General features: G+C 39.6%; 1 protein-coding gene across 1 annotated transcript in view; it reads right to left on the reverse strand.

The window, feature by feature from the left end:
- Positions 1 to 4,804: 4,804 nt before the first annotated feature.
- The window catches only part of LOC127466578 (neuronal acetylcholine receptor subunit alpha-7-like), a 56,861-nt gene continuing 49,068 nt past the window's right edge, over positions 4,805 to 12,597 (reverse strand). Inside the window, exons 9-10 of the mRNA XM_051777494.1 lie at positions 11,287 to 11,396; positions 4,805 to 5,816 (exon numbers count right to left, since the gene is read on the reverse strand). Coding sequence (XP_051633454.1) covers positions 5,295 to 5,816; positions 11,287 to 11,396 — 632 coding nt within the window. The 3' untranslated portion in view covers positions 4,805 to 5,294. The remainder of the gene's footprint in view (positions 5,817 to 11,286; positions 11,397 to 12,597) is intronic.

The raw sequence follows: 12,597 nt of genomic DNA on the forward strand, positions 1-12,597 counted from the left end.
TTAGCCATGGAGTTCTAAGTTTAGCAAGTACAATTTAAGTATCCAGTGTTAAACTTTGCGAATAACACTAACTAAAATACTCAGGGTTTGTAGTGTTCTGGTCAAAAAAAAAATGTTTTCCAAAGTCTTCCTGTTCTGTGGTTTTTGTTTTCCATGAGGATTTTTGACAGGTAAAAAAACCCGACAACAGCAACAACTCAAAACAAAAATAAGGAAAAAACACCCCCCCCCAACAACAACAACAACAACAAAACCAAACCAAACCAACCAACAAACAGAATACCAAAGCTCTATGTGGAAATACATCTTTTTGCCACAGAGTTCTGAATCATGGATGATTGTTGCTCTTCTGTCAAGATGCCTCCTTTTCATTGCCCCTAGATAAGAGGGAAAAAAAAGGAGCTAGCTATCTGCAGTTTTGGATAGTCCTCATGGCCTGACCCTCCAGAGAGGTAAAGATTCTTATGCACCACTCTTCTATTGATTATAAAATGAAAAATCTTGGCTTTTGGATGGAAATTAGAGGAGCTTTTTCTCAGGAAAAATAGGCATCTGCAGCTTTTGGAGGTGCTTTTTGCACTTGTTAGCGGAGTTATCAAGCAGTAATTTTTCTTAATACAATGAAACTGACAGTGGAACTCAATTAAAAATGAATTCTTAATTATAGTTCATAAGCCTTCTTAATTGCTCACAAAAACTAGTGACAGTTTTTCACCAGAATTGTTTCTAACTAAAAGGAAATTCAGAATAATTTTGGTAAATCTATCTTTAAGAGCTCCTGTGACTTTGACTTTATCTTTTCGTTCATGAACTTCAGTACTTTATGCTGAGTGGATTTGGGGTTTCTTGGTTGTTGTGGTTTGTATTTTGGCTTTTTGGCTTTGGGTTTTTTTGTTTGTTGGTTTGGTTGGTTTGGTTTGGTTTGGTTTTGTGTGGTACTGAATCAGCTAACAATCCTGACATTTTGCTTCAGAAGGTGTTTTTTGTAAGTGATGAGTCTACTAGATTCATTTATGTGCTAGAAATTAACAAGCAGTGATAAATACGTCAATACTAGGGAAACCAAATTCTCTGTTAATGGATGTTAAGATTAAACACCTGCTGAAAGCACTTGAGACACAACTGACTGCTCTTGCTCCCATACTGGACAGGTGAAAAATGATGTGAATTATTGGCATGATCCAGCAGACTTGACAAGGAGTTGGAGATCTGAAGACCATCTGAAATGGTGGTAGAGAACAGTTGTGATGAAGGGTCTAGTTTTAACAGCTGTGGTATCAAATATAAACCCAAGATGCACTTCTACTCTCACCTGTGTAAAGCTTGTATAAGTAGGCCCTAAGTATATTCTAGCTTATTCAAAAGGGAAGAAAAAGGATCCAGCTTTCTGAGCACATGCTTTCTTTACCTACATTGAAACTTGGAGTTTCCTGTGCTTCATGTCCTTTCTCCCTTAGTCTGATTGTCATAAAGAAAAAAAAAAAAAAGGCAAGAAACCATTGTTTTGCATATAATTCCAAACTGGATGTATAATTCTGGGAAGAGGAAGGAGGAAGTCTTTCAGCCGAATGATCATCGCTCAGCCCAATCCCTTAACCCGGAGGTAACCTCACCAAGAGTTTTACAGAGTTTCAAATTTTTCTTCCAAATACTGCCAAGAGGAGCCTCACAAAAGGAAAGGGATTTCAGCTGATTTTGCCTCTATTTATTTCTGTGGGCATTTCACAGTATTTGGGAATTTCACAGTATTTGACACTCTTATTGTCTAAAATCCCAGATTAGTCCTGTTCTTCATTAACATTCTTCTGATTTATACTACCCCCTTTTCCTAGGCACATGGTAATTTAGAATAATGGGTTTAGATCATGATCCTTTACTTCTTTGTTATAGTCAATACTGAAAAGTTAACATTGAATGAAAGAACTATGTAGCTTCACTGTAGTATGTCAATATTTTATATTCACTGTTAGAAGTTATACAGCTGTATCTCTCAGGCTGGCAGATAAAATAGCAAACGTTCAAGACAAAAATGTTCTAACAAAAACAAAGAATCCACATTGTCTTGGGAATATCCAGATACCAAAGTTAAGGTAACTCATGAGTAAAAGTTAAGATTAAGTTTGATTGTATCTACAGTTCTTTATGTTTGATGAATAAACAAGGGTAGATTCTCATCTTCTTATGCTGAATAACTTCATAGCAGAAGTCTACCAAGCCTTCTGGGAAAAAGGCTCTCCTCAGCAAGAAAAAGTGAACAAGGACCTTTACTATCATGTTCCTCTGTTGCCGGTGGACAGTAAGATCAACACTCCTTGTGTAATGTTTCTGTAAGATCTTGGATTTTAAGGATATTAAGGATTAGTTTCTTGCTGCCATTTAATCTTTGTAATAAGTTTGGGAGTTTTTCCTTCTTTTGGAAATAAGTACACCATGACACCAACTGGTGATGCCATGAAGAGCTGTGAATCAGGATGTACCAATATTTCCAAGTGTGCTGCATCTCTCAGGAAAATGTTACATTCATTCACACTTTATTCTGCAATGTTCTCTATGTACAGTAACCATTTTTCTGTGCTATTTTGCACTAGGTCATTCTACAAATTTTGTGGTTTATTATCTTTCAAAAGGCCAAGTGACAAGTGAATATCAAAAGTATCTGACTTATATGTGTAATCAGCAAGCAGTTTCAGTCCAGTGTAAAGAGCTGTAAAATGCATAGCACTCATACAATTTGAGTTTTAGGACATTTCTACTAGAGACAATCCAGCCTTGGCAATCTAACACTAGGAGGTAGTAATCTATACATGGAATTTTTTTTATTTACATCAGCTTTTATGAATTAAAAAAGTGATTTCAATTGATTTTCCGCTGTCGTTTTCAAATAGTTTCCATCCTCCATCTGATCCTAAGATGTATGAATTCAGTTAAAAATATTCTTATACAAGAACTTCTTTTTTCATGCAAGGAAGCATGCTTTGCATTAGGAGGCTAAGTTATTGTGACTGTGTTCTTTAACATTAGCTTTTACCTTTTTATCCTGTCACTGGAGATTATTTTCAAAAACGCTTTTCAAGCAAAAATTTTAGTGATCCTTGAACAAGTGCTCTAAAGTTCATTAACCACCCTGCAACACAAGTTGCAGAAGTAATTGGATATTTAGGCTTTTTATTGATTTGTTGTTCACATAACTAAAGGAATAAATGAAATGAGCATTTCAGCTGTTGTCCAAGAGAGAAGCCAGGTACAACTAACGCCCAGACTAATTCTGCTGTTCATTGAGATATTTCTATTAGGCAAAGCCCCCTTGAATTACATTTGGTACCTCAGCAAGGACAGTTTTGTAAGCAGAAGCAACAAAATAGGCAGGAGAAACAATAATATATCATGAGAGTTTTCTCCTGCCGGCTTGGAAAGAGCTACTTAGAGCACTGATGCCCCTATGAAGAAAAAGATCTCTCTGAAACCTGGACAGAATTTTCAGTAGAGGCTTTTAGCATAAGCCATTTTTACCACAAACCATTTTTACCACTTGGACCTGCACCTAAAATTGAACCATAAAAGTTAAGTGAAATATAAAACAGGTCACTGTAGTCAGGACCTTCTCAGGTAAACCTCCTTAGGTGCTTTTCTGAACATAACTCCAAGCAGTGCAACAAATTCACTGGTGTGATGATCTAAGCTTACAGTTACAGAGGTAACATTCATTACGGTGAAGTCTCTGTTCCAGGTGAGCTGTCACCACCTAATGAAGGCCACAGAGGAAAAATTCAGGTACCTTATCCTTAAAGAAATAGTAGAAATAGAACTACCAGCTTCACCATCACCTTTTAGATGGAAGCACTCTCTTTGACTAATAGCATCATGATCTTCTTCTTTCCCTCTGACACTGACAGTGGGAAGGATCCCATCACGCAGAGAGGGGAAAAGTTAGTTCTTTACTGTAACACTGGGAGAATAGGAAGTTGAAAGGCAGACAGAGAAGACAACAGCTTGTTATTTTCTTCTAGTGAACATTCAGAGAAGTGCTGTGTTACCCCAAGAGGAAAGGTGTCTGCATCAGATCATGTACTTGTGCAGCTCTGCCGTGGTCAGTAGGGAAAATAAAATCACACCAACAGAGGTGTCATTCCCACCCACAGTAGTGAGTGGAAAGAAGCTGCTGCTGAGAATAGTGCTTTTTTTCTCCTTATATTCCAGGAAGTGGCATGATTCAATTATGTTTTATTAATATATGTATTATTATTAGAGAGTACCCAGGGACAGCAAATAGATAATAAAAATTGATACATTGTAGTTTAGGAAAATAAAATCAGTCTTTTATACACTCCTTTTAACAAAGTCTACCAACCAAATTGGAAAGGATACTGTACTAATAGAATTTTCAGAAAATACTACTTTGGTAGCGTAGACTCGATATGAAATCTGAGCCCAATTAAATCAGTGGGCAGTTTCCTACATATTATGCAGACCCAAGATTTTGCCCTAATTGCGCATAGGTAGTCAATATTAGGTTGCCAACTGTCTTCCAAGAGATCAGAGATATTTTAAATAAAGTAGAGTTTCAAGGTGAAACAAACAATTCAGCAGTGAGACAGCTAAGAAGGTACTGTTAATGATATAAATTATTGTCAGCATGGAGAACAAATTTTCTTTCCAATGTCTTTCCAATCAGTATTCCCTAATTAAAAAAAAAAAATGTTATTTTTTTGGGAAAGATACATTCTGCTAATGTTTTTACCAGGAAAACATTCCAGTCACTCTGCTAGGATGAGCTAATATGATGATGGTTTATTTTCATGTACAATATACAGCATCATGAGACAGTGGAGATAGGTCTTTCAAATCTGATAAGTGCATGTCACAACCACACCAAACAAAAATGATAAAACACGAATATCCTGAAAACAACAAAATTCTGCAAAACTTGTAGTCATCAATGAACATTTAAGTTAATTTAACGATATCTAAAAGTTCAAAAATTCATAGTAACACATTGATACGAGTGTTAGCTTGTAACAAATATATTGTAGATTTGAATTTTTGTCTACCACTTGTCACAGATCATGACATAATTATATGTGGCACTAATCTATGAAATGAGTAACAGAGTTCAATATGATTACTATTCAGTAACTACAATCACTAACATCAGGAATAATTATGTCCTGAAATTATTTTCATCCCCTTCAGTGTATTTTAGCACATATAAGTACACTTCTCTATTTGATTTAAATTATCGAGCAAAATTACTGGCAATATTCGCTTTCAAATTATCACGCTCATCTTTGAAAACCTTATGCAAAATCCTTTGAAACAGCCTCTATAAAATTTGGAGCGGACATGAGTATTGTAAATGTGCAAATGATGGCGAAAAGGGTAAATGCAACCAGGCACAACCTGTCTATCACGGCCGCTGCAAACTTCCACTCGCTGCAGATCTCCTCACCCTCGTCCTGTTTCCTGAATCGCGTTGCTATGAACTGAACTTCCTCCAGGATCTTCACGATCACCGGGATAGTATCCATTAGAGCTTTCTTTTGAATGAGCTCGATGTCTTCTGCTGAGGGGCAAGTAATCTTGCCAGTCTTGCTGCCGAGGTCGTTCTTCTGGGGGCAGCACGGGCTGTCCATCGCGTGGTAGCTGTAGATGGAGTTGCCATTGCTGGACTGGTGCCCGGGCAGGACGTTCACCTCCATGCTGTTCACACTCAGGTTGTGCTTAGAATAGCTGTATTTGCAAGAGAGGGGCTTTATGTTTTCCCCGGGTTTTTTCATTCGTAGAAACCAAGCACACCAGTTCAGCAGGACGACACGGACCTGAAAGAGAGTTACCAGGGCAGAAACACAGGGGACTTTTCAGCATTTTAGAAGTTTTTGAAACATTTTGTGACTATCATGGTTAGTCTGTACTGTCTTTTAGAAACACTGATGGATTTCTGCTGTTTTTTGAGGGTCTAGCTTCTTACCAAAGATGGCCTTTTTCTGGATCTGTTTTGAGCACAGAGGTGTTCAACACCCAATTACATTATAGAGCAAGAGAGATGTAAAATCTTACTTTACAGTATGGTTCTTGAAGTCTCATCTTTAGCAAACAATCCCAGATCTCTGCAATTGAGCAACGAGTACAAAACTGGCTGTATAGTTTTGAAGCATTTCTCAGATTGTAGTAAGGAAAGAGATACACTTAAATATTTTGGGGGGCCAATATTGAGATTCTGCTGAAAAAAAATCCCTTTACAGCAGAGTAACAACTAATTCTAGCACATTCACTGCCTCCATTTCTGTTGTTTATTCTAAATAAAAAAGCTTTGATTGGCTTTTGGTTTTATTTTTGTTTTTGTTTTTTTTGGGGGGGAAGAAAGCCATTTATACCCCTTTGAAGAGTTCAACCACATAATACAGGAGGTGCTTTTAAAAAAGAGTAAGAGTAAATCAATTAAATTTAGCAGTTCCAAATCTGAATGCTGCTGTTAATTTCTGTCATTTCCCTGTGCACTGGTGCATCACGAGACTGCCCTAACCTGTACATGGCAGATTGTGCCTCATATGTTTCTTGTCAAGGTCATCAAACGAGCTAACTCTGGAGAGTGCATCCAGAATTTTTTCCCAGTGAAATGATCTTCAGGTGTTTTGTCTGAAATCTAAGCCCGCTAGAATTCCCGTTGGTAACATTGTTAACTGTGAAAGGCAGTAAAAAGGATGTGGAACCAGTAACACCTTATGTGAAGAGCAACAAACTAAATCTGTAAAATCTTGTAATTAGAAAGTCCTCCTGGTGTTATGTGTACAACATGGACATTTGCAATGTGCTTGTGAAAGACCCTCCATGCAGCCAGGCCTCTTTAATGACTTTATCATCCTGGTTGCAAGTCAAATAATCTGATGTCCAGGAGAGAACAGAAGTGGTCTCTGGTTTCACTTCAGAGCCTTGGCCCAGGACTCCCTGTGTAATCCTGCTCCAGTTACTTTGGTCATATTTGACCTGGGACCACAATTTGCCTCCAAAATCGTTGGACATGCAGGATAAGATGACTCCTACGTTTTCACAGTACAGACACAGGAATGGGAAAATTACAGTTAGCACTTTCAGTTGCTGCTGTAACGACAAGCATAATTTCAGAAAGGAGGAAGCATTAATAAACACAAATGGGAAAAATAATAACAGCAAAAGCCAAAAACAATGACCAGTGGAAAGCAGTTACACCTTTTTTTTTTTTTAATTCTGCAGTGCGAGCTGTTCTGTGTCACAGCCCTGTGCCATTCCCTGTGAGCCATTCTGCTCGTCTCCCTCTAATGAATCTTTTATTCTTCATCATTATCCTGGTTTTGGCTGGAACAGAATTAATTTTTTTCCTAGTAACTGGTACAGTGTCGTGTTTTGAATTCAGTATGAGAATAATGTTGATAGCACACCGATATTTTAGTTGTTGGTGAGTAGTGCTTACCCTGAGTCAAGGACTTTTCAGTTTCCTGTGCTCTGCCAGTGAGCAGATGCACATGATGCCATGAGGGAGCAATGGCTTGGACTGCTGACCTGAACCAACCAAAGGGATATTCCAAAGGGATATGAACTGTGGGAAGTTGGTTGGGAGCTGTTGATTGCTGCTCAGAGACAGGCTAGGCATCAGCCAGCAAGTGTTGAGCAATTGTATGGGGCATTTTATTACTCTCTTTCTCTTCCTTCCTTGATGTTTTCGCTACTACTATTATTATTAGTAGTAGTAGTAGTAATAATATCAGTAATATTATTACATCTTATTCTGTTTCAATTATTAAACTGTTCTTATCTCAACCCATGAAGTGTTGGTTTTTTCCCGATTTTCCTCCCCACCAGGAAGGGAAGATGAAGTATGAGCAAGTGGCTGCGTGGTACTTAGTTGCCGGCTGGGTTCAAACTACGACAGTCCTGAAAGACTATTTTCCTGTTATTCATATTATTTTGTTTTCACTGAGGTCTTTAAATAGTTTATTATTTCCTCTGTAGTCACCACTGACAAATAGAAACCTATAGTGTTGCAGCTTAAAAAAGCTGATCCTGCGTTTAACTGAACTTACCTAATTACAATGTACTCTGACTACTCATGGAAACAAAACGGGACAAAATGGAACAAGATAAAGGTCTTAATTGCTAGCAATATGTCAGCAGTGCCAGTGCCAAAGGGAAGATAGAAATTAATTCTCCAGGACTGTGTAATTCCAAAATACAATGTCAGACAACTTTCTTATTAGAAAATGTGAATGTGTCTGCCTTAGCTCTGGAAGGAGATATGAGTTGAAAAAAAGAATTCCTCTGATACAGGAATACTGCTTTTTCTTCAGAGTTTTTACTCCTTAGGGAAATTACATCTATAACTACAGTCAAACACATTTTCCACAGAAAAATAAATACTCAGAAGACAGCAACACAGCTTTTAATATGCTTGGATTTTCAAATGCTCTATTTCCTTGAAAACAGACATTTAGGCACAATCTGTTCTTGTCGTACCAATTAACTGAGGAGACAGTTGCAGCACACGGGTTGCTGGAGAACAGACTGGATATGATGATATGAATTTATACTCTCACCTGCACTGTCATATCTGGGTTTCTATGAAGGAAGGACACAGATACAGCTGCCTTCAGGGGTCAGCAGCCTAACAGGGCTGTGAGCTTCTCCACTACAGTCCTCCCCTAACCAAAATACAGATGCACTGGTGGTTCGCATCACAGTCACCTGCCTGGCCTGGTCCAGAGGAGACAGTCTCCAATTAAAGCTCTCTTGATAAGGGATATCAGCACCTCAGCAAACCTGAACATGTCCAGGTTTGAAGCATATCAAAAGGAAAGTCCAAAGCCTAGTGAACCTGACTGAGGCACAGCAAAGAGCCAGAGTGCTCTTGCCTTTTCCCTCAAAACTTGTTCTTCTCTCAGTTCTTGGTCTCTCCATCTCTCTTTCCTATGCAACAGTCTTGGTTGTCAGTAGAGGAAGGTCAGTTGGGCTGATGTTATTCACTTCCAAACTGCTCAGTAGCTGGGCCTTCTTCAGTGCTCTTTTCCATGTTATCTCAGCAGACATTCTCAAAAGTGTCAATCGGCCAGCAGCTCTCACTTCTCAGCTGAGTGGCCAACAAATGCCTTGACTGAACACCTTGGATTTGAACTCCTGTCTTGGAAAAAGCTGGCTTTAGTAAGTCACCAAAAATTAATAGAAAGGAAGGCACAATTCTCAGCAGCAAAATAAGGGAAGAAGTGAACACCTACAGAGAGGCTAAACACTAACAGGCACTCTCCTCCCTCTTCTGGTGCAAAGGCAAAGCACTGAGACCTTGAAAGGCGGGCAGGGAAAAGAAGATGCTCAACTGTAAATACTTTAGAAAGCGGGTGTTTAGGCAACTTGTCCAGTCAAATCTTCTGGGTCTGCAGCTTCTCCCACGTAAGCCCAAAGATCCAATGCCTTCCCTTGCAACTTACTCCAGTAGCTAAATCCATTTAAGCAGCAGGTGAGAACAATCTTGTAACAATATCCAATTAATCAGGGTTAGAGTTTTGCCATAAACTGGTGTTTGGCTCTGTCAGGATGAGGATATTGTGGGGAGTACATAGATGGTAAAGACAGCTGCTGGTACTGAAAATGCAGAAAACAAGTTTTATGTAAAAAATTTCCTTCTTTCCGAAGTTGGCTATCTTAGATTCCTGGGTTTTATGAGGCAAAAGTCTTTCAAGGTGTCTCTGTAAGAAACACCTTACACAGGTGGATGGGGGAAACTAAAAAGGAAAAAAAAAGGAGACTTTGCCATGAATCCCAATGACTGAGCCTTGTCTGTATCTCACAGAGGACAAATACCTACTGTTGTGGGGTCAGCCTCTTCCCTACACACTTGGAATTCACCCTTTTCTTCTTGAGATACCTCAGTCCTGTCAACTTATCTGGTCTACAGCTTTTACAATCTATCATCTGTGCTTCCCAGTAATGCTTTCCAGTCTTGGCTTCCTGATGGTATGTTTTGTAATGTGTGCCAGTTCAGCTGTGAGGCCACTGAACAAGGTTCCTCCAGAGTGAGAATTTGTTGTACGCTGTGTTTCAAGATGAGAAACTAAGAAACTGGTAGAGAGAAGGAGCTGACTTGCAGGGCCTGTGAGACACATGAGCCATTGTGTTTACGTTCTTCAAAAAGCAGACAAACCAAAAAAATTTTCTATGGGGGCTCTTACACTGCTGCATACCCTGAACATTTAGACATCTGAAGCATGTTTGCCCAGATTTGTGCCCTCAGATTTTGCTTACATGCAGGTTCTTCCAGAATTCACACGCTCTGATGTCTTGAAACTAAAGAGGATTTTAAATAATACAGCACTTTGAGAAATAATTGTGAGCATGCTTCATTGTTATTGGACTTTAAAAAAAATGCATTGAAGCAACAGTTTATTTTAAGAGAGGCTAAATTAGAAAGCTGTTCTGTGCTTGGACCGACATTGGTAACCATGTGATGCTCATCATCATGTCAGGATAATTGTCTAGCATGACAAATGTGGTGAATGAGATACCAGAGGATGCTGTACAACCAGACCTCAGTGAAACCAGGGTGGTAGATAGCTGACTGTGACTCTTTGTATCTGCTTCTGCTTTCATTCTTTTACATTTTATAATTACAAAGCACAACTTGCCTATTCTAAAATCAATTAGGAAAAGGAGAGGGGAGAAAAAAACCCATCATTTTCCTTTAACTTGAAAATCTGAAGGAAACATTCCTTTTGAAAGCCAGCTGGTGTTGGTGCCAGACCTCACTGGGCTAACAAAGTCTGCTGCTGTCTGTAGAGAAGTCTGTAGAGAAAAGAGGGTCCACATGCTAATGCACTGAGAGTGGATCAGATGGCAGCAGACAAACTGCCCAGTAGAGACTGGTGTTTGTTTAGCACTTTGAAATGTCACATTTTTTGTCAGTACTGGATATTTCTTATCCAGTGTCTGCTGGATAAGAAATCAAAGGTGGTGCCCACGGGATTAGCACTTGCAAAGTGGGTGCTGAGCAAAATTACTTTGTCACGACTCAACCACTATGTTGTAAATGTAAACAGAAAACCCAAATAAGAAAGACTGGTTTTAATGGAAAAGTAAATTTAGTACATTTTTGTTCTTTAACTCCATTAGGAAACGTAAGTATCAAATATGCTTTCTATAGCTTACTGTTCATATTAGTGGAGAACAAATACCGTCCCTCACCTATAAAAAATTTACTATAGCTTTCAGATTTTATTTTTTTTTCTTTCAGTGGGAGCCTGTTGAATATTTACCACCAAAGCTGCTTACCCATTTGGGCATCTTTCCCGCCTGGGGGTCGTGATGGTGAAACTGCAGAACCAGCACTGTTACCACCACAGACAGACCAACGATGACCATGATGCTAGCAAAATACTGAGCTGCAAGGAAAAGGAGGACCTGGTTAAGGAGAGGAAAATCCAAGCAAAGAGCAAATAGCATTCCTTGGCCATGCCTTGAGATCTACATTTGAGAAGTGCTGCATCACGTCCGAACACCCACCCTCTTCTCTGAACTGCTACACTGGAGCATTTGAGGCCTTTGAGGTTTCCAGTGTATCTGCTCAGCTCCCTCCTCTCCAGTGAGGGAAGAGGGAAGACTGCTTGGTTTTCGCCCCAGAGAGGAATGTAGAGACCCATGGTAAGGACAGCTCCATGCCTGCTGCCGAGGCAGTGAGAATTTGAGCCCAACAACACCTCCTGAACAGCAGCATTCCCAGTCCTGGATTCTACAAGCAGAGGTGCTGGAGGGAGATGCTGTCCTCGTGGTGCCACTGGATCCCTTCAGAAGGTGTCACCAGTTCTCCACCTTTGTCCCACTACTATTCACAAGTGGTTAGGCATATTTTTCGTTACTCCTCTTTGCCCTCAAGACCACTTCTTCTGGTTCCTATGAAAGCACACCACACCTTTCTTGAGCACTAAATTCAAATCTGCTCTGCAGGAAAGAAATCAGGATCTTGAATGCCAGAACTGAGACTTGAAGCCATATCTCCTAAGTGGCAGTATGGCTTTGTTGTGCCAGGAGTGAGGTTGATGTACTGGAGTGTAAAGAAGAATTACCCACAGGGAAAATGACATTTGATGGTTTCAGTGGCAAAATACCAGGGAGCATTACTGTTGGCTGATAGGATGGTACATTGTGGGAGAGAATGTCACACTGCCCCAGACTACAGCCTCTTCCCACTCCCAGCCCTCCCTTCTGCAGCTTGCAGGAAAAGTCAAACATTCAGTACAAGCTCCAAGGCAAGTTTTGTTCTGTCTGTATTTCTGAATACCAAATCTCACTGCTTCAGCAGCAAAAAACTTGTTCATAATAATGAGGTTCTCGGGCCTTCCTGAAACCAATGCTGCAATTGCTTCAAGAGGAAGACATGGCTTTTCCATGGCAAAATGAATTATGTATCTAGATTAGAAGAATACTCCCAAGGGTGAGTTGAATTTAAAGGTCTCTGTTGTGCTTATTCATGAGAGAAGAGAGTCAACAAGCAGGTAGAAGCAGAGCAGAGCAGGAACTCAGGTTTCAGGGAAGCTATTACATGCCCCATGCAACAGAAACACAGTAGTGTTGATATCATTGGTT

The sequence above is a fragment of the Manacus candei genome, unplaced genomic scaffold, assembly GCF_025592945.1.
Source record: "Manacus candei isolate 608988 ecotype Guabito, Panama unplaced genomic scaffold, ASM2559294v1 h1tg000010l, whole genome shotgun sequence".
Lineage (NCBI taxonomy): Eukaryota > Metazoa > Chordata > Aves > Passeriformes > Pipridae > Manacus > Manacus candei.